The following is a 22,206-nucleotide window of genomic DNA, read 5'->3' as shown; positions in this document are numbered from 1 at the left end:
ATCGACCTAAAAATCTTAAATGGGTGAATTTAATTGTATGTAAATCATACCTCCATAATGTTGACTCTTAAAAAACAAGGGGGGAAATGGAGGCATTAGCGCAAAAATAATTCTTCTAATGCTGTGTACTGACTTCTTATAAGTTAAACAAAACCCTTTTAAATGGGTCATATACAGGCAATGGAATTGTCTCTATGTGGGAATGCTTTTCAGATGTACATAGTTCAGGCAGCTGGATTGATGTAAATTTGGGCTCCCAAGATGCAGGGAGGTCATTATTTGAGCATCTTACTAGTAGTTAATCTGCACAATTAGGTTCTGTTTCTCCTTCCATCCTTTGAATCACTTCCCTACATTTTTATTTAGTGGTGTGATTAGGGAAAGAAGACAGGTTCTGAAAGGGCCCCATGCCTTAGATATAGCTCTTTTACAGTATTCGCTCATGACCAGCAAATTCCAGAAAGCACTAGATTTTGTGCTCTTTGTGTATATTCACAATCTGAGTGCTTTGGGGAGAGTCAGTCTTATACAGTGGAGCAAGTATACAGTATACGCTATACCTGGCATTTCCAGCCCTTTGTCTTTTCCTTGTCTTAAAATGTCAGAATTTGAAGGGAATTTGGAAATTCATGAATTCAGTACTTGTGCTTTATCAGTGAGGAAACCGTAGCCCAGAGCAGAAAAGTGTTCTCCCCCTTTCCCCCTTCCGGGTTCACATGCCCAGCTAACTGACTAGGACAGAGCTGGACGCACAGCCCAGATCTTTATGATCCACTTATTCCTCCAGGGCAGCTCACTAAATTGTAATCACACTTTATCAACTGTCCTCAATAGTGGAGGGCAGTGTTGCCCAACATGCTTTTCTTGGATGTTCTGTAGTAGAGTCACTTGGGGTTTGTATTCCTGAACCCCACTCTAGACCTATTGAGTCTGAATCCCTATTGAGGTTCCCTGAGGCCTGGGAGTAGCTGCGTTACAACAGGTGTCTCCGTGGTTCTGATGCACAATAGAATTTTAATTACCTCTGTCGAAGCAAGAAAGTCACACAGTCAGAAGTGTGTTTGAGGAAGTCTGAAATCAGGTCTTTTAGGGAAGCCAAAGCCCATGAGTCTTCTCTTCTCCCATTACTCGGGGGCTGGGCAGCTGATGAGAGAGGCCTCCTTTGTCCTAGAGCAGCGATTTTCAACCGGTGTGCCACAAGAATTTTTAAAACATGCAATACCTGACTACTTAATCAGTGGAACTGACCTCGTTCCCCTGAGATTGTCAAATAAAAAATGACAATAGCCAACACAACGGTAGCCATCTGATGTGAGTGAATCAAATTATACCTATTTTTTTAGTCAGATTGGCTAAAAATATATTTATTGGTATGCTGCGTAATGTTAGTAATTAGTTTATGTGGGCCGTGAGATGAGAAAGGTTGAGCATCGCTGTGCTAGAGGAAACAGTTTCACTATATTCATGGGCATTATTTGTGTACCCTTCCCCCAACTTTGCCCTGATTTTTCTCGTAACCTTTGCTTAATTCAGTGTTTTAAATACAACTGAGATCAGATCATTCCAGGACATGAAAGAGAGGTCGCTCAATGGAATGACCTTTGTTTCATGCAAAGGGTTGGCAACAGTTCATTTTTGTTTTGTTTTTTTGTCAATGGGAGATGTAATTCCACTAATTGATTCCCTGAGTCCTCTGCAGAAAGAGTCCTCTGCTCTTTGGGGATCAATCTCATAGAATCCAGTCAGTGTCATCAGAGGGTCTCCCAGATGTGACCCTCTCCTTCTCACACATGTCACATTTATTTTACCTCTTTGTTGTTGATGCAGTCAAGGCAAAGAATGGGTAGAGGGCGCCGTGATAAGCTTGTCAGGGAGATGTGGCTGTGGTTCTCTTCCCCACCGTAAGTCATAACACAGCCCACCTGCTTGCTCGAGCGGGAAACCTTGGGAGTCTTTATTCTTCATTCACCCATATCCCCCCTATTCAGTCCATCACCAAGGTCCGTGATCACAGTCTCTGAAATGCATCATATATATATATCCTATGCCACTCTCCTGGTCCTAATCGCCGTTATCTGTCTGGGCTCCCTATTCATGCTCTTCATTTGCCACAAGCCAGAATGATTTCAAACAATGATCTGTTAATATGAAAAAATGTAAAACCACTCAGTGGTCTCATGGTCTATTTATTTAAAAATACAGAACTAATAGATTAAAGTGTGAAAAAAAAAGTCTCCATATTTCATTTCTCCTCCACAGGGAGCCATTGGCAGTAGTTTGGAATGCTTTTCTAAGCATTTGTAAAATGTGTGTGGGTGTGTGCACATGCACACAGGTGTGTGTACATAGATGTATGCTATATATATGTATATATGTGGTGGTATGCATATACAGTTGACTTTGAACAACTGCGGTTAGGGCCACTGATTTCCCTACCCCACCTCCTCATACAGTGGAACATCTGCATATAACTTTTGACTTCCCCAAAATTTCAGTCATCCCTTGGTATTTGTAGGGGATTCCAGGATTCCCATGGATACCAGAATCCAAGGATGCTCAAGTTTCTGATATAAAATGGCATAGACAGTGCATATAGTCAGCCCTCCACATCTGTAGATTCCTAATCATGAATTGAAAATACTCTTTTGGTTGGTTAAATCCGTGGATGTGAAATCCAGGGATATGGAAGGCCAGCTGTATATTTATTGGAAAAAATCTGCATATAAGTGGACCTGCACAGTTCAAACCTGTGTTGTTCAAGGGTCAACTATAAATGCGTCCATAAATATACAGGGTTTTTCATATAAATAGGATCATACTGTGTTGTTCTCAAGTTGGTTTCTTCAGTTGCTGATATATCAATTAATTTAATTATGCTGTTATTGGGGGATCTTGTACTATTTCAGATAGAATCTAAACTTCATAAAATGGCCTTCAAGGTTCCATTTTAATCTTCCCCTGCCTTTCCCTCGTGCTACTTTCCACATTGCTCACTATATTCCATCCATTGCCTTCCTGTCACATCTTCCCATGAACCAAGGTTTTTTTCCTTCTCAGAGAACATGCTGTTCCCTCTGCCTGGGCTGCCCACTTAGGTACATGACAGTGATTCCCACATAGTAGGCTGGGTCTTTGAAACACACACACACACACACACACACACACACACACATGCATTGCTTATATACCGGTTTGCATGTAATCATACTTTAAAAAATATAAATATTGTGAATAATAAAATAATCCAGTTAATTTATAGTAACTTTTACTTATTAGTTAATACTAAAAAGTACAGTCTTGTTGTATGGGAGAATTCTATAATTTTAAATTTTGCATTAATAATTGGTATTAAGCCCTGGCCAGTATGGCTCAGTTGGTTGGGCATTGTACCATGCACCAAAAGGTTGCTGGCTCAATACCCCGTCAGGGCACATGCCCTGGTTGCAAAGTCACTTCCTGGTAGGGAACGTGCAGGAGGCAGCGATGGATGTTCCCCTCTCACTTCTGTGTTTCTCTTTCTTTCTCCCTTTCTCTTCCTCTCTCTATAAAAATCAATAATAGCCCAGCTGGTGTGGCGCCAGGGTTGAGCATTGACCTATGAACCAGGAGGTCACGTTTCGATTCCCAGTCAGGGCACAAGCCTGGGTTGTGGGCTTGATCCCCAGTGAGGGGTGTGCAGGAGGCAGCCAATCAATGATTCTCTCTCATCGTTGATGTTTCTATCTCTCTCTACCTCTCCCTTCCTCTCTGAAATCAATAAAAATATATTTTTTAAAAAAATAAAAATCAATGATATTTTTAAATAATTAATATTAAGAACCATTAATCTAGATAAAATGCATAAAACCCAGGTTGTGAAGCCCTTCTTAAAATGGCTCCTTTTGCCCTAACTGTTTTGGCTCAGTGGATAGAGCGTCAGCCTGCGGACTGAAGGGTCCCGGGTTCGATTCCTGTCAAGGGCATGTACCTTGGTTGTGGGCACATCCCCAGTAAGGGGTGTGCAGGAGGCAGCTGATCGGTGTTTCTCTCATCCATGTTTCTAACTCTCTATCCCTCTCCCTTCCTCTCTGTAAAAGCTCAATAAAATATATATATATTTTTAAATGGCTCCTTTCCACAGTTTTCATCCTCTCTTCAGCTTCACCAAACTCACCTTTATTATTTGAACACACCAAGCTTTATCTTATACTAGTGGCCCATTGCATGAAGATTCCCCTGGCTGCCGGCACAGGTTTTCCTCCGGCACCTGGGACCCAGGCCTTTGGTCTAGCTGCAGCAGCGAGGCTTGGCTGCTCCTAGCCCCTCCTTTTTTATTTTCCAGCTCCTCCAGTGGAGCCCAGGGCGGATTGGAAGCCTGGGTTGTCCCCAGCAACCCAGGCCCCCAGCCCCTCCTGAGCAGAGCCCAGGGCACACTGGAAGTCTGGGTTGCCTCTGGCAACCCATGCCCCCTGTGACCCAGACCCCCAGCCACTCCTTGAGCAGAGCCCAGGGCAAACTGGAAGCCTGGGTTGCCCCCTGAGACCCGCCTGCGTATGCAAATTAACCGCCATCTTTGTTGGGTTAATTTGCATAGTTGCTCTGATTGGCTGGTGGGTGTGGCAGAGTGACAGAGTGATGGTTAATTTGCATGTTTCTATTTTATTAGTGTAGATCAGTGATGGTGAACCTCAGAGGTGACATGCGAAGTCATTTTTTTGGTTGATTTTTCTTTGTTAAATGGCGTTTAAATATATAAAATAAATATCAAAAATATAAATCGTTGTTTTACTATGGTTGCAAATATCAAAAAATTTCTATATGTGACACGGCACCAGAGTTAAGTTAGGGTTTTTCAAAATGCTGACATGCCGAGCTCAAAAGGTTCACCATCACTGGTGTAGATAGTTGATACTCCTATTCACGAATTCCATCTTTAAAAAACTCACCTACTTGCTAAAATTTATTTAAAACCCCCAACTCAGTATTCACAGTGCTTTCCTGGTCAGTCCCAGACAAGCACATGTGCAGAGCAATGAAGACTGGAGTAGCCCCCACACACTCATTCCCAGCTGGGGCAGAACAAAGCCACACTCAGCCTTCTCGTTTCAGCTCTCACACTGTAAACGAGTGTCCTTTATCTGTCTGTTTAATGTCATGCTCTTCACACTGTTGTGCTTTTTATGGTGGTTTTGCTGCTTAAGATGGCCCCCAAGCTTAGTGTTGCAGTTCGGTCTGGTGTTCTAAACGTGAAAAGATACATGTGTTAGTTAGAGAAGCTTCATTCAGACTTGAGTTATGTGCTGCTGGGCCCAATTTCAATGTTAATGAGTCAATAGTATAACGTGTCTTCACACAGAAACAAGCATAAAACACGATTATGTGTTGATTGGTTGACAATAAGTGTTGTGGCCAGAGGCTTGCGGACCCTAGCCCTGTGGTTCTCCTAGGAAAAGTGACTCCGTGTTCACCAATGCAGTGTTTGTGGTGACATTATAACCGTAACTTTTGTGGACAACGAGAGTCAGCTGTGCTCATATTATTCTCTTTTCCCGAAGAGTTTCCCTTCCAGCATGTTTTCTTGCACCAGCAAAGCACCTCTCATCATTTAAAACCCAGTCTAGGTGTCACCTGTGCAATGCAACTTTTCCCGGCTCCTCCCTAGCAGGTGATCTCTGTTCATGCCACTGTTGGAGCAGTGATCTCCATGCACAGAGGTACCTGTGTACACTACCTGAGTCCTTTCCACAGGACATGAGGCCCTACGGGGCCTGGCTCGCATAGGTTTGATAAATGTTGATTGAATGATTCAAAGGAGGAAGGGGGGTTGTACATACTAATGGAAAAGAAACATAAAGTGGAATGTGGATTGAATAATGGATGTGACAGGAGCACATGGAAAGGACCCTTGTGTTATTCCTGGGGTAGGTCATGAACTGGTTCTGGGTCTCAATACAGAACACACGCTAAAACAGCCGTGGGCAAACTACGGCCCGCATGGCCCGTTTGAAATGAATAAAACTAAAAAAAAAAAAAAAGACCGTACCCTTTTATGTAATGATGTTTACTTTGAATTTATATTAGTTCACACAAACACTCCATCCATGCTTTTGTTCCGGCCTCCGGTCCAGTTTAAGAACCCATTGTGGCCCTCGAGTCAAAAAGTTTGCCTACCCCTGCACTAAAACCTCTGTTGATTAGATAGTGGCCTAAATTGCCTTAAGTGAGAAAAGAGTGTGAGTCTCCTCAGCCAACAAGGGGAAAACCTGGCTTCAGGGTCAACTTGTTTTAGGACGCACATTTCATCTTTTTTAACTCTGCCCTCTCTAGCTTGGCTGTTCCAGACTCCACAGGGTGGGCTCTGCAAGTTCTGGCTCCCATCACCACACTCTCCTGTCCAGTGAGAGAAAGGGTCCACTTTGAGATGAATCTTAATGACCGCACTGGCAACCAGTCACTGGATGAAATGCATGCATTAATTGGCTTCATCTAGGCCAGTGGTTCTCAACCTTGGCTGCACATTAGAATCACCTGGGAATCTTTTTAAAATCCTGATTTCTGGGCCGCATCCTCTGGAAATTCTGTTTCTTTGTTACTAATGTTGTGGCCTCACCCCATAACAAAGAAACAGAATTTCCGGAGGATGAGGCCCAGAAATCAGGATTTTTAAAAGATTCCCAGGCGATTCTAATGTGCAGCCAAGGTTGAGAACCACTGATCTAGGCTGCTATGACCCCCCCTCCCCCAAAGCCTTGAGTTGAGTCAGTGTCACATAAAAGGTGTCTGTGTACCGTCTCACTCAGGATGGAGATAGGGCCAAATCCTGGAAGTGTTACCTTGGCAGGTCATCTGATTGAGAGGTTTTGTTTGTTTCTACCAAAAGAAGAGCAAATAGATATTCTTTCCTCTTGTTCCTTTGGTATACTTTTCATTGACTTACATAGTATATAACATGGTGTCAAGCACTGAGCTAAATTCTGGAAATAAAAAAGCCCCTGACCAGAATGTTGCAGTCTTTGTGGTAAAATAAAGTTCATTCTGTGCCGTAGGAACAAATATGGTTCTCTAGAATCAGAGAGAAACTTTATTACTCAGATGAGCATATAGTTATGCTGCCCTCTCTTAGGGGGATTTGGATTTGAGAAGTGGAAATGATTTTGGACTAGAAATTGAGGCCTAGATTCTAATCCCTCTATTGCCATCACCAACTAATGGTGAACTTGGCCTTGTATAAACTCTGTGGGCAGTGTTTCTCAAAGTGTAGTCAGTAATCTGCATTAGCTCTCCTCAGGTTCTCCCTGACCCACTGGACCAGAAGTTCTGGGACCGTGATCACTGCAAATTGTTTAACCTCAATGAACTTCATTTTCCTCGTCTGTAAAAAGGGGATCGTGTTTGCCTTGCAGCGTTGGTTTGAGGATTAAATGTGTTAGTAGATAGGAAGCACACGGCACGTGGCGGGAGCTCAGCAAGTGCCATTCTCTTGCCTCCCTCAGAGTATACAGTCCCTGGGTCCAGAGTAGCTGAAGGATTCCCAGAGGAAGGGCAGCAAGGGAGACTCTAATTAATACTTGGTTATTCAGTAAAACTCGTACTTCTGTTCCAGGAATCTGATTAAATAAAGTATTATTGTATCCGATTTTCTTAGTTAAAAACACATAAGGCTGTCAGGGTTGGGAGAGACCCTAGCCCCTTGTCCATCTACAGATACACTGCTTGAGCCCCCTCTTCCGTCTCCTCCCCACCCCTAGCCTAGGCCAGGGGTCAGCCAGCAAATCACTCACTCAGGAAGTGTTCCTCCAGAAATGTGTGCCTGTTACATGACCCACTGGACTCTCTTATTGGTTGCTCTTAACTGTTATGGGACAGAAGACTGCTCCAGAGTCCTTCATGCTGCAGTGTATTGGGGTAGAGTTGTGTACATCATGCACTCACAGTCAGATCAAATTCTGTGTCTTTGTGATTGTTTGAGCTGGAACTCAAACCTCATCACCACCGGGGAGTTTCACTAAGCAAAAGTATTTGAGTATGTGTGTTTTATTGGTGAATTCTTTTTATATAAAGCAAACAGCTTTTGGAGATGCAAGTGTTATGTTTTTAATATCCCTGACTAATCAGTTCAGTTTATTGATATCACCTAGAGAGCTCAGTTAGAGTCTGATTAACTAACTATAATCCTCACTTGAGAGAATCCTCCTGGGTTTGTTGGCAGTTTTTAGCTTTACCCTCATCAGAAAGAGGGAAGTTAAAAGGACACGCCCATTTCTAGGAGTTACACAAAACCCTCTTCCAAGAAATGTCTTGACCCTTCTACAGCTTTAGCCACAAGGCATGTGAGATTTGGTATCTGAAAAGATTATTTGAGGCTCTGAGAAGCCCTTAGTCAGCAAGTTCTGTTATCGTTGGTCTAATACCTAAGGCAGGGCGGAAGATTCTGGAGTTTTAGAAATATTTTCAACGGTCAAGGCTGAAACTAAAAGAGTTTCTAGTTAGTACTTGGTTATTCAGTAAAAGGCATCCCCTGTTCCAATAATCTGAGATAACGGATTAGATGAAGTATTACCGTATCCAATTTTCTTGATTAAAAAGATACAAGGCTGTCAGGATTGGGAGAGACAGTAGTCCCTTGTCTATCTACTGATCCACTGCTCAAGCCTCCTCTTCAGTCTCCCCCTGACTCCCAGCCTTGACCAGGGGCCACCTCTTTCTCTGAATAGTTTGGCTGGAACACAGCCACTCTTGTTTGCTTTCAAATTGTCTGTGGCTTCTCCATGCCACCATAGAATAGGCCAGTTGTGGCATTTGGCCTACAAAGCCTAAAATATTTCCTCTTTGACCTTTACCCAGAAACTTTGCTGACCCCTGGCCTAGTCTACCTCCTTCAGTATCTCCAGTGATGAGTAGTTCTTCCGTTTCCGAGGCACCAACTATAGACCGCTCTTTTGGAAACATTTTCTTATACTGAGCCAAAACCTGCTTGTCTGTAGCATGCCCCTACTGGCACTAGTTCCACTTTAGTATGTGGAGTCACTCAAGAGAAAGACAATCACTCTTCCTTGTGTCGGCCCCTTAAGCCTCAAAACACTACAACATGACTCCAGGCAGAAGCTCACTGAATCCTGGTCCCAAGTGCCTTCATCACGCCCAGGACTGAACACCACACTCATGTGATCGACACTCCAGTGTAAAGTCAAATTGGGGCACACCTGCATTTTCTAGGTGCCAAGAGCTATAGGTAGAAGCCATGGCTTCATTCTACATGCTCAGAGACCTTGTAATCTAACCCAAATAACAGAGACAGGTTTATGTGGGACATCACTCTCTGTTCAACAGCTAGGAATGATGCAACTTCCGGGCCTTATGTACCCAGGGTGCGTGTCTGTGGTCTGGGTGGTTGTGAAATGGTTTGGTTTTTTTTTTACTAGATTTGGGTGCAAAAGGAAAATAGTCACTTCTATTTCATCAGAGAAGGTGGAGGCATTCTCTCTTCACTTTGAGAGTAGAGCCCCCATGCCATATACTTACTTCTTTAAGCTCCGTTGTTGAGTAAAGCGATTTGCATTGTCTTCCCCTATCTCCTTGCCATCTTCTCTCGCTGTTATAGACTATTGCAACAGCTTCTTAAATAGTTCTCCTGCCTCTGATTTTTCCTTTCCCTATTTGGCCTTCCTCATTCTGTCAGTTAGAGCACAGCTATTGTTACCATTTGTCTGCTGATCTGTACTCTTCAGTGGAAAGATAAAAGTTCTTAGGATGGCATCCAAGGCTTCCCAGGAACACCAGACTCATCTTTTCCACATTGAAAGAGACTATTCCACATTCTCTGAACTCATTTTTTAAATTAATTTTATTGGAATGACATAGATTAATAAAATTATATAGGTTTCAAGTGTACAATCCTATAATATATCATCTGTGTATTGCATTGTGTGTTCACCACCCATAGTCAAGTCTCCTTCTGTTACCATATACTTGACCCCTTTTACCTCTTCTGCCTCCCTCCCCACTCCCTTTCCCTCTGTTAACCACCATACTGTTGTCTATGTGAGGTTTTTGAATAGGTTTTATGTTTTTCCATACCCAGGCCTTAGTCATACTGTATGCTGTAAACAAAAGGTTCTTTTCTCCTTCTTTCCCAAAACCATATAGCAAACCCTACCTTCTTCATTATTCATATTCATTCATATTTCTCTTTCTCTCTTTCCCTCTCCCCTCACCACTACCCACTGATTCCCTGTCAGTGGTCTGATAGCATATTGTGTCTCTTTTCATGGTGTTTCTGAAAAGCTGCCTTTTGTTTTAGGGATATGAGCAACATCATAAATAAGTTACTTGAAAGGAGTGTTTGGGTCTTGCCTCTTTTCTTTATAAGCATTTAGCGGAATGTGTGCTTGTTTTACTGAGTACTATAGAAGGAGCTCATTGATTGGGCACTGGCAAGGAAGTAGCAGGAAGAGCTGAAGGGGAGTAGACGATTTTGATCTGAGAGCCTGAAAGAATAGTGATACCTTTGACCAAAGAGGCAGAACTCAGAGGCATGCTGATACGTGGTTCAGGGCAAGAGAAAGGACACACTAAACCCTCCGCAGTGATGATACAGTAGAAAGAATACTGAATTGGAAATCTGGGCATCTTTTATAACAGTGACTCTTCTGCCAATTACGTGATCTCAGAATGTCCTCAGGGAGCTTTAGATCCAATAACTATGTCCTTGGCACCTGTCACACGTCAACGTTTATTAGTTTCACTTAATTCTCAAAGCAATATTATTAGTTTTGCATTTCCCCCCTTTTATATATATTTTATATATTAGAGAAGTTAACAAATTTGTTCAAGTTTATAGAAATATAATTCAGTCTTTTCACTCTAATCTTAAGCTTTTCTCACCACACTCTGCATCATCTACCTCATTCTGCTCTCCTTCTTTCTCTGCACATGTTCCCCCAGGTCTGAATTTTTGTTGATCTGAATTAATAGTGTTTCTTCTGCTTAGATGGGTTGTACCAGGAATTAGGCAAAAGCTGATACCCTTTTTCCTTCTTCATATTGTCTATTTGATGTTTTAAAGTGGTTTAATATCATTTATTATTGAAACTAGGAAAAATGGTTTCAAGATGAGATATTTAAGAGTAAGTATACTTGTATTTTAATGAGATTTGGCTATGTTACTTAGTTCAATAAATAAGAGTACTTATAACATAGAAGGAAGGCCACATGTAAGGTTTTGGGGAAGAGGAAGAGCTATATTCTGAGAGCACTAGATGGTGGAACACTGGGTGAAAGATAATAAAAAAAACGATGACATTGTTACCGGAAAGGGGACCTGGCCCTTGGCGGGTCTGCCTAGGCCTGACTGGCAGTATGTGAGTTCTTGACTTCATGCAGGAAATTTTTCACAACATGAGTCCAGATGAGGGAACGTTTATGAAAGCTGGGGACAGTAAAACAAGAAAGGGCTTAGCATAGAAGAAGCAACAGGAGCACTTAGGCTGGGCTACCCTAGCTCTCTGGGAAGTCAGAGAAAAGGGCCTTGGAACAGGGTTAGCCTGTGAGGAGCTGCCACTGCCCATTGCTCCCCTGGTTGCAAGTCTCTCATGGGGCCCTTTAGAGTTTAAGAGATGCATGCCTGTGGGGGAAGAAGTAGGTAAAGAAGACCTAGATGGTTGTACAACAATGTGAATGTACTTAATGGCTCCCCAGAGGGGGACAGAGTGCTGAGTCCTTTGTCTTGAGGCCTGTATCTCTCCTCTTGCAGGCAGGAATCTTAGGGGAGGTCTCAAGGGAGGGTTTTAGCAGAATATTTATCAGTTTTCTAAGTGTGCTCCTTCAGGGTGGTGGTCTCCAATGATTGGTCAGCACCAGGGCAGGGGGTCATTAGTCATTGCAGCTGGTCCTGGTATCATCCACCTGCTTTTGCTGCTTTTCTGCATCTAGATGCCTAGACACATTGTCTCTAGGGAGGTGAACTTCTGTATCTACTGTAAACTGCTCTGCCAGTTTGTTAGCTGCCTCAGTTTCCCTATTCTACTTGTCCTGGCTCACTGGCCTGTCTCAAATGGCAGGATAGCTTTCAAGTATAAGCAAAACTTTAGAGAATTTAGAAAGGAAGGAAGATTGGGAGGGAAATTGAGTATGTGGAGGTGGAAAAGACCAGGCATGTATTAGAAATAGTGAAAATTCTACTTGGTTTAAATAGCAGCAACTTGGTTTGAATATATACCATGTATATGTGAGTAGAGATGAGATGGAAGGGTGGATTTGAACTAGATTGTGAAAGCCTTAAATCTGAGCCATAGAATCCAAGAGTCCATCAGCAGATAAAAGGGATAATCAAAATGGAATGAAATTTGACACATACTACCACATGGAGTAACGTTGTAGACATCATGCTAATGAAATAAGCCAGTCACAAAAGAACAAATATTGGCATGGGGGAAAGAAGGGAGGGAGTTAGTGTTTAATGGATACAGAATTTCAGTTGGAAAAAAATGGTGTTGATGGTTGTACAACAATATGAATGCGAATGTACTTAATACCACAGAACTACACACTTAAATGGGTAAATTTTATGTTATGTCTGTCTTACCACATTGGAAATGATTTGTAATTAAAAAAAAACACAAACTAAACCATAGAATTTGGAGTTTGCTATTCGGATGATGGAGAGCCATTACATTTTTGAATAGTTGGGAGAGTAAAAGGATCAGAACTTTTTTGCTCTGATTAAACTGGAAGCATTAAGATATATTAAATTAGGGAAACTGGTTAGGAAGCCATGACAATAGTCCAGACTATAAGTAACAAGCACTTGAAATAGAGAGTGTAGACAGGCAGGCATGATATAGGCTGTTATGACCAGTGTGGTGACAAATGTACTTGGACGTTTATTTTGGTGAATGTTTGCACACAGTCATTTGGAGTATGTACCCAGGAGTAGAATTGTGGGGGACTGGCATGAATGTTCAGCTTTAGTAGATACTGCCTTAGTTTTTCAAAATGATTATACCAACTGACACATCTACTAACAGAGTATGAGTTTTCCAGTTTCTCCACATCCTTCCCAGTACTTACTATTGTCAGTCTTTTTCATTGTCGCCTTTCTTGTGGTTGTGTGGTGGTGTTAATTTGTACTTCCCTGATGGTGAATGGAGATGAGATCTTTTATATGCTTATTGCCATTTGGGTGTCTTCTTTTGTGTGGTGCCTAATGAAATCTTTTGCTGATTTTTCTGTTGAGGGTCTGCCTTTTCCTTGCCAATTTGTAGGAGTTTTTTGATATGTTCTGAATATGAGTCCTTCATCAGTCATGTGCATTGCAAGTATCTCTTCTCACTGTCTTGGCTTGGTTTTTCCTTCTCTTAATGGTGCCTTTTGATAATCAGAGGTTACATTTAATGTGGTACGATTGGTTACTTGTTCTCTTGTATTAGTGCCTTTTGTGTATTCAGGAAATCTTTGCCTACCCCAAAGTCATGAAGATATGTTTGTTTTTTCTTCTAAAAATCAATAAAAACATATCCTGGAGGTTAAACAATTTGCAGAGATCACAGCCCCCAAACCTGTGCCCTGACTGGAATCAAGCCCCCTTCTTAACCACTGACAACCATTAATCTGCTGTCCATCCCTAAATTTTGTCCAGGATGTTATATAAGTGGAGTTGTATAACCCTTCAGGATTGACTGTTCACTTAGCATAATTCTCTGGAGATTCATTCAGGATTTTGCCTGTGTCAGTATTTTTTTTTTTTTTTAGAGTTTTTATCATGAATGGGTGTTGAGTTTTGTCAAATGTTTTTTTCATTGATTGATATAACCATATGGTTTTTCTCCTTTAACCTTATTAATATGATGAATTATACTGATTGATTTTTGAATGTTGAATCAGTTTTACATCCTTGAAATAATCCCCATTTGGTCATGGTATATAGTTATTTTTTATCGTATTTAATTCTATATGGCACATTTGGAGAATAATACATAATAAGAATTCCTGTAAGATCTGGAATTCATGCTATATCCTTAGCATCTGGACTAATGCCTCTTGCATAGTAAGCACTAAATAAATATTTGTTGGATGGCTAGCTGGAAGGGAGGGAGGGAGGTAGGAAAGGAGGGAGGAATCATACATAAATGAGGCCAGAGAGATCAGAAAGGTTCAGGAATAGGAGATGTTGTTCATGGTCTACTTGTGAAGAAACAACAAATACAAAAATACCTGTAATAGGTTGTAAAAAATGACATGCCATGAGAAGTACATGAAAAGTGTTATTGCCTTGGCTGGGTGGCTCAGTTGGCTGGAGCATCATCCCATACACCAAAAGGTTGTGGGTTCAATTCCCAGTCAGGGAAAATACCTAGGTTGTGGGTTAGATTTGCTGGTTGGGCACGTACAGGAGGCAGCTGATGGATGTTTCTCACATCAGTGTTTCTCTCTCTCTCCCCATCCCCCTTCCTCTCTCTAAAAAAATCAATGAAAATATATCCTCGGGTGAGGATTATTTTTAAAAGTTTCATTAAGGTTCAGAGGAAGTAAAGCTTCATTTCACCTGAGGGGATCAGAGAAGTTGAGCTAATCAGTGATGGCGAACCTATGACACGCATGTCAGAGGTGACACGCAAACTCATTTTTTTGGTTGATTTTTCTTTGTTAAATGGTATTTAAATATGTAAAATAAATATCAAAAATATAGGTCTTTGTTTTACTATGGTTGCAAATATCAAAAAATTTCCATATGTGACACAGCACCAGAGTTAAGTTAGGGTTTTTCAAAATGCTGACACGCCAAGCTCAAAAGGTTCACCATCACTGAGCTAGACTCTTTGAAGTTGCTTTGTTCTGAATTGTTTGGTTTCCAAAAAAACAGCATGGACTTGAAGAGGTGTTGTGGCAGAAGAGGGATGGGGATTTGGGACTGGACCAGACAGCCTTGCCTGCTCTGTCATACATTTATCAGCATTTCATAGGCAGCCATTTGTCAGCCTACACTGCTTCCTTGGAAGCTGAACCTGACAGGCCTCGATGCTATCTGTAGCAAACACCTTTTTCTTGTTGTCAAGGGCGTCTGTGTGTGGTTATGCTGACACCTGCACTCCAGAGATTCAGAGACAGCTCTTTCTGCAGAGACTAGCCCTGAAGGGCACACATCAACTAAATACAAGCTAAACTATTGACAATATCTTTTTAAATGCACCTGACCCACACATGTACATGTGTCTGTGTTCCCTGCGGCAGGTGTACACACAGCACACACGGAGTTCTATAAGCAGTGGCCTGGCAAGACTTCAGATGATTGTAAATAAATAATATTTATGTTTATTTTCTTACCTATACCCTAACCCTCATTTATGTCTACGGCTTATTAGGCATCAGTTCTGTCCCCATGACCTACTAGTGCAGTGAGGAATTCATGTAAGAAAATGATTCACTCGTTAATTAAATACATAGTTATCAGTAACCAGTTATGTGCCAGGCACTATTCTAAACACTGAGGCTATGGCATGGGATAAAAGAGAACCAACCCTTGCCCTCATGGAGTTTACATTCTGGGAGGTGGATGCGGACACTCAACATAAATATGGTATTTGAGGCGGTGTAAGTGCTAGGAGACCAGTACAGCGGAGAAAGAGAGTGTGAGGCGTTGGTGGTCAGAAATGGCCTCTTTGATAACGTGGCATTTGAATAGGGACTTGAAGGAAAGAATACGCAATGGGAATATCTGAGTGAGGATTATTACAGACAGAGGGCGCAAGCACAGCAAAGACCCTGAGGTTGGAGGGTGTGGCCCCTGTTTAAGGCCAGAGTGGCCAGAGCAGAATGGACTGAGAATGGCAGGAGATGAGGTGAGAGATAGAGGATGAGGGACCCCCCCCCCCTTGGCCACAGTGAGGTGGCTCTTACTCTGAGTGAGATGAAAAGGCATTGGAGGCTCTACGCACAGAAATGAGATGTTCTGATTTATAAGTGCTGGGGATATAGCAGTGAAGGCGACAAGCAGAAAAATCCTAAAATTATGTGCTTCAGAGAAGTTTTAGAAGAGTTTCTCTGTGATTCTTTCAAGGCATCGTGATTTGTTGAAAAACACAATGTACAATGTACAGAAAGTTAGGAAACTTGCTTTCTTCTCTTTGCTGGGTGTGGCGTTGTCGCTTCAGCTCACCATATCTTAGTGGGGGTCCCCGTCCATAAACTGAGATGTTATGGTTTACAAGCTCACCCTGTGAGTGAAAGTACTATGAGTTTGAGTCTGTATTCTAGCCCAGGGATGGCGAGCCTATGACACGCGTCTCAGAGGTGACACGCGAACTCATTTTTTTGGTTGATTTTTCTTTGTTAAATGGCATCTAAATATATAAAATAAATATCAAAAATATAAGGCTTTGTTTTACTATGGTTGCAAATATCAAAAAATTTCTATATGTGACACGGCACCAGAGTTAAGTTAGGGTTTTTCAAAATGCTGACACGCCGAGCTCAAAGGGTTCGCCATCACTGGTCTAGCCTAATGGGATAATTGCTCTAAAGTGTTTTAGTCCACATCTAACTTCCTGATCTAAAAAGTGGGAATGCCACGATTCACTTCATGGTGATAAAACTGTTTCCATAGTGAAATGCCTTCCAAAATTATCCCTCCTTTCTGAAATTCTGGGGCAAAATGGGAGAGAGCGCCCATGTTCAGCCTATAGGTGCACCAGTGCCTATTCTTAACCTCGCAATAATATGGGGACCCGTGAAAAGCTTTGAAACAACTGATGACCTTTCCCCCCTCCTCTTACTCCTTCCCCTTCAGGCCTGGAAGAAACGCTGGTTTATCCTGCGGAGTGGCCGGATGAGCGGTGACCCCGACGTCCTGGAATACTACAAGAATGACCACTCCAAGAAGCCCCTGCGGATCATCAACCTCAACTTCTGTGAGCAGGTGGACGCAGGCCTGACCTTCAACAAGAAGGAGCTGCAGGATAGCTTTGTGTTTGACATCAAGACCAGCGAGCGCACCTTCTACCTGGTGGCTGAGACCGAGGAGGACATGAACAAATGGGTCCAGAGCATCTGTCAGATCTGCGGCTTCAGTCAGGCTGAGGAGAGCTCAGGTAAGAAAGCACAGACCTTGCTCCAAAGGGCAAGGTGCTTGGTGTTTGGGGGCTTGGCGGTTAGGGCAGCTGGGGGCTTGGCGGTTGGGGCTGTGACAGGGCTTTCAGGTTCCTTGAATAAGGAGAGCAGGCTGTAGCTAAAAGCTCCTCTTCAACAGAGGAGTAATAGGCAAAGGGTAAGAGTGTGAAGGGGTTACCAAATATTAGAGGGACTCCTGGCCCTGATGACACTCAAATGGGAAACTGAGATCTGTTGGGTTGTGATGAAGCTAAAGGTACTTTGTGCTAACGGTAATGTGTTCAGGTACCTCAGTGCCACCCCATTTCTCAGCCCTGTGCCTTTCTCCCCTCCCCTCACTCTCTAGCACTCTGTGCCCTGTTACCTATCCAACATCCCATATGGCAGCTCTCACCTTGATCCTTTTTCTGTTCCACCTCTGTTTGTCTAGTCAATCTATTTCACACCATCCTACACAGCTACACTTGCCAATTTTTTTTTGGGGGGGGGGGGTGGGGGGAGACGGGAGGATGGGGGCATTATTGTTGATGTATAATCCAATGTTCATTTCTATGCATTTGGGAGGGGACAGGTGAGAAGGGGTATGCTGACTTACATTTGGGTTTTGTTAACCTTCAGAAGGAATAGCTCAGCTTTTTGAAATGAGTTTTAAATTGCAGAAATTCTCTTTGACATTTGTTTGGACTCATCTCCAACTGTAGGATGATTGAGCAGGGCGTTTTTTTTTTTTTTTTTCTGAGGCAGATGGAGAGCCTAAATCAGTAGTTCTTAAACCTGGTTGCACATCAATTAAAGAGAAGCATGTTGCCCAACTGGTGTGGTTCAGTGGTTGAGCATTGACCTATGAACTAGGAGGTCATGGTTCCATTCCCAGTCAGGGCACATTCCCCGGTTGAGGGCTCGATCCCAGGGGCGGGAGGGGGGGCGGGGGGCGGTGGCCATGCAAGAAGCAGCCAATCAATGATTCTCTCTCATCATTAATGTTTCTGTCTCTCTCCCTCTCCCTTCTTCTCTGAAATCAATAAAAAATATATTTATAGAGAAGCATATAAAAGTCAATGATGCTGAGAACCCATGGCAAATCAGCTAACTAAGAATCTCTGAGGCATTCCTGTCTTTTAAAAACTTCATTCCAAGTAGCAATGATTTTGACCTAAGGCTGCACAGCTAGAAATGACTGAGCCAAGATTCTAACCTAACCCAGGTCTGACTTTCCATTATAATACTAGAGGCCCGATGCACAAAATTAGTGCAAAAGTAGGCCTTCCTTCCCCTGGCTGCCAGCTGCCGGCACCGGCTTCCCTCTGCCACCCAGGACCTGGGCTTCCCTCGCCGCCCCTGGCTTCATCCAGAGGTCGTCTGGTCTAATTAGCACATTACACTTTTATTATTATAAATGTTGTCTCTTTCTCCCTAACCTCCTGAAATATGACCATCTGGCAAAACCAAGCCCGGGTATTTTTGCCTCTTTGGACACTTTGATGGAAGCACTCCCTGGCCCCTTCCACCAGGGGTGTAGCTGGCTTAGGTTCCTGCCTCACCAGCCCGTATTGCTCACATTTCAGGGCTGGGGTATTCCAAGAATTCTGTCATTCTAGGCTTCCATGCAGTCATCAGGCTCTATTGGTGAGTGCGTGGGCTGGGGTGAGGGTGTCTGAGTTTAAATCACAGCTCTGTGATTATGTGAGTCACTTGAAGCCTCGGTTTCCTCTTGCAGAACAGAGATAAATCATCATTATCCAGTGCTTCTGCTTCTCCGTGGGTACAGGACAGACCATAGCCCCACTGCCTGTGCACCTCAAGTTTCACATCTCCCACAGGGCTATCCACAGAGATACCCCATGGGGTTCTCTGCAGAGATACCCCCTAGCAGCTGTGCCATGCAACAGCCCTGCCTGCTGCTTGGGCCTGTACAGACTTCTTCCTATACGGACCCTCCTTCAAGCTAATATTCCCTTTTCTTTTTCTTTTTTTAAGAGTTGCAATAGGACCTATAGAAAAAAAGAAAAAGAAAAACAACTTCTGTTTTTCACTTCCAGCTGGAAGAGGTTCTGTGGCAGATGGAGTCTTTTTTATAATCTTTCTTGCCACTCTCAGCTTCTGCTGTCTGCTGCCACCCTCCAGTTCCTCACATATTCCAGCCAGAAATGCCTGGAATGAAACCTGTCTAGGAACAAGACCAGACCAGGAGTAACACCAAGTCTGACTGTCGACATAGGGTGGAGAACACAACCTCCTGATAAGAGAGAGCCCTTCCCAAAAGGAAACCAGGGATGAGGCTCATGGAGGGAAAGCAAGTCCAAGGATGAATGTCTCGATTTCACATCGCACATGTGGAGGTTTTTTTGTTTGTTTCTTTGTCATGTGCGTGCGCACACATGCATAAAAGCACATATAAGAACCCCGCCTTCCTCTGGGAATCAGAATAGCTCTCAGCCCCCTTCAAATGGAGCAGAAAGCTGCTCTGAGCTGTGCTTCTGAGCAGGCGGGTCCAGTCCGCACATTTGTGGCCCAGACGTGGGCAGCTGTCCCTGACCAGATGTGCCACACACAAAAGAACCAGCTCTCAGCACAGTGCTCTGGTGAATTATTCATGGGCTCAGGAGTCGTCCACTGTTGGGAAAGCCGGCATCCCTTTCAATCCTCTCAGCCCCTCCCTCTTCCAGGGCCTGCACAGCCGCTCTCACGTGGACCTTGGAAGGCAGGCCGGCTGCCCCGGAGACCCAGCCCTGCCATTTATTTGCTCCACGATGTTCAATAAATACCTCTGTGTGTCTGGGGCTTTGTCGCCTGCGCAGTGGGGATGATGCTCCCTCCCAACGTTGTTGGAGGAAGATGGGAAGGTGTACAGGTGCACAGGGGAGCGCGGCAGCTTGTGGCCCTGCTCCCCATGTCGCGGTTGTGTTGATAATGATGATTTTTTACTTTGGGAGGTCAAGAGGAATAGGACGTGATTGAAGTATCTGGTGTTTATAGAGAATATGACACTCTGCAGAACAGTCAGGCAGTCTCCTTTGAGGATAAAGAAACAAATTACGATAGGCGGAGCTGCTAGCATTATTCCTGTTGCACAAGTGAGGAAGCCGAGGTTTAAAGGCACGAAGCGACAGTGTCATGAGGCATTGTCACCAGACCTAGAACCCAGGCCCTTTCGCTCCATCCTGGGGCTGTGCTCTGACTCTTGCCCATGTGTCCTAACCCCCTTTGCCCACACCTGTTTACCATCGTTGCTTGTCCGTCACAAATAGCCAGCGAGGAGAAGCAGGACGTTTCTAAATCACTGAGAACTGACCATGAGGGCAGTAGAGTGCTGTCTGTACATTAGCATTAATCTCTGAAGGCCACATGAGCAGGAGAGCAGGACCCAGCTTAAAGCAGGCCCAAACCTCGAACCAGAGTGTGGGGACATTAGGCACCAGAGCCCCGGTTGGAGCTCTTGAAGGTTTTGAAAGAAGGCCAGAACCCCTCCATGTCCAGTCTCCTATTTGCCTTTTTTCCCTTCTTCTCCAGCTCCCTGGCAGGGATTTCACAGTAGTCATGTGTCAAATTCTATGGCACAAAGACTTTGCAGAGTTCAACAGACTGTTTTTATGTCTTCCCCACCTTTTCTCTCCTAAAATTCTTGGTGAGGCTTTCCTCCCTCCCCTCCCTTAAATATTTTGTAAATATTTAAACTTCTAGAATTCCCTGAGTCTCCTGAGTAACTCAACAGCAGAGTTCTTTTAGCTGCTGGGCCCCCATCTGGGATCGGGTGATATCCATAGGAATGCTTTGGGGGAAATCTTGAACCTCCCGTGGAAGAATGTTATCGGAGGTCTTCACACAGCTCCTTCCCCTCCAGAGAGAATGCTTGGTGCTTAGAGGTCAGGACCCCTTATTCCAGCTGGCCTTCGGACCGCAGGGAGGGCTGAGATGGAGCCAGACCGTGCCCGCAGATGCCTTCTGGTGACCTTGGCCCGGCCCCCGGTGCAGCGAGTGGGAGAGCCAGAGGAGAGACTGGGCGTGAGGAGGGCGGGGAGGAAGGAGGCCTTCCTTGGAGACCTTGCCCTTTCTCTCTTCTCATCCCTGGGGGGACCTTCCCCTTTCTTGTTTCTTTCCCTACCGTTTGCTTCTTTAAAACTGATCTTAGATCTCTCACCTCCTGGGGAGACCCTTGTTGGAAGCTCGGAGCGAATGTGGGAGGTAATATGCAGCTTCTCCCCCGGCTGACACAGGTCCCTAGAGGAGCAAAGAACAGAGTGGAGACCGACCCGGGCCCAGCCCAGAGGCGGAGGCTGCCGTCTGAGTCACCCACCCTTTTTTCCACTGAGACAATGAGGAAAACAAACATGCAGACCCGTTTCCAGCCAGATCTGAACTCCTCATGGCTTTTTAGAGAAAAAATAAATGTTATTCTAAATAACCCTGAAATATCAGGCCTTCCTCATGGGACATGAACTCCATATAGTCCCCACGGACACTCCTGCCTTGTCCTGGGCCAGGCACAGCCCTGACCTGCAGGAGGCCCAGGCCCTCGGGAGGAGGACAAGGAGCAGGGAGAAACCTGGCCCTCTTCTCTCTGTCCTAAGCCTGCACCCTTCTTTCTGCTCTCCCTTTGCTACCAAACACTCCCCCTCACCACCCAGCCGTCCAGCATAGACAAGTCTGGTGTCACCTGCCAAACCCTCAGACTGCTGGCGAGGCGAGCATCTCCTCCCAGCTCCTCAACACCAGCAGCTTGGAGAGCTCCCAGCGTCTCTGAGATCCCCCCACCCTTGTGTTTTCTGACTGATTCAGATGAGCTCTAGTGAACGACGGTAAAAATCATTGTCTCATTGGTCCCAGACCAGATTCCAAAGCCCAGATGCTTATTTTTGGCTAGAAATAAAATGAGGACTTTGAATTCAGTGGTAAGGTCACCTTGGATCTCTGACAATCTTTTTTTAATGTGTTTTTACTGTTTTCAGAGAGGAAGGGAGAGGGCGAGGGAGAGAGAAAGGGAAGCATCAGTGATGAGAGAGAATCATTGATCGGCTGCCTCCTGCACGATTCTCACTGGGGATCGAGCCTACAACCCGGGCATATGCCCTGACTGGGAATTGAACTATGACCTCCTGGTTCATAGGTTGACATTCAATCACAGAG

At 44.1% G+C, this 22,206-nt stretch overlaps 1 protein-coding gene across 1 annotated transcript in view; it reads left to right on the top strand.

Annotated features, from left to right (window-relative positions):
* Window positions 1-22,206, top strand: part of GAB2 (GRB2 associated binding protein 2) — a 161,348-nt gene that overhangs the window by 98,666 nt on the left and 40,476 nt on the right. The window contains exon 2 of the mRNA XM_081100105.1: window positions 16,763-17,063. Within this exon, the coding sequence (XP_080956231.1) occupies window positions 16,763-17,063 (301 nt within the window). The remainder of the gene's footprint in view (window positions 1-16,762; window positions 17,064-22,206) is intronic.

This window comes from Myotis nattereri, assembly GCF_964212035.1.
Source record: "Myotis nattereri genome assembly, chromosome: 9".
Lineage (NCBI taxonomy): Eukaryota > Metazoa > Chordata > Mammalia > Chiroptera > Vespertilionidae > Myotis > Myotis nattereri.
The sequence above is the reverse complement of the archived record's forward strand: the minus strand, read 5'-3'. Positions and strand labels throughout refer to the sequence as shown.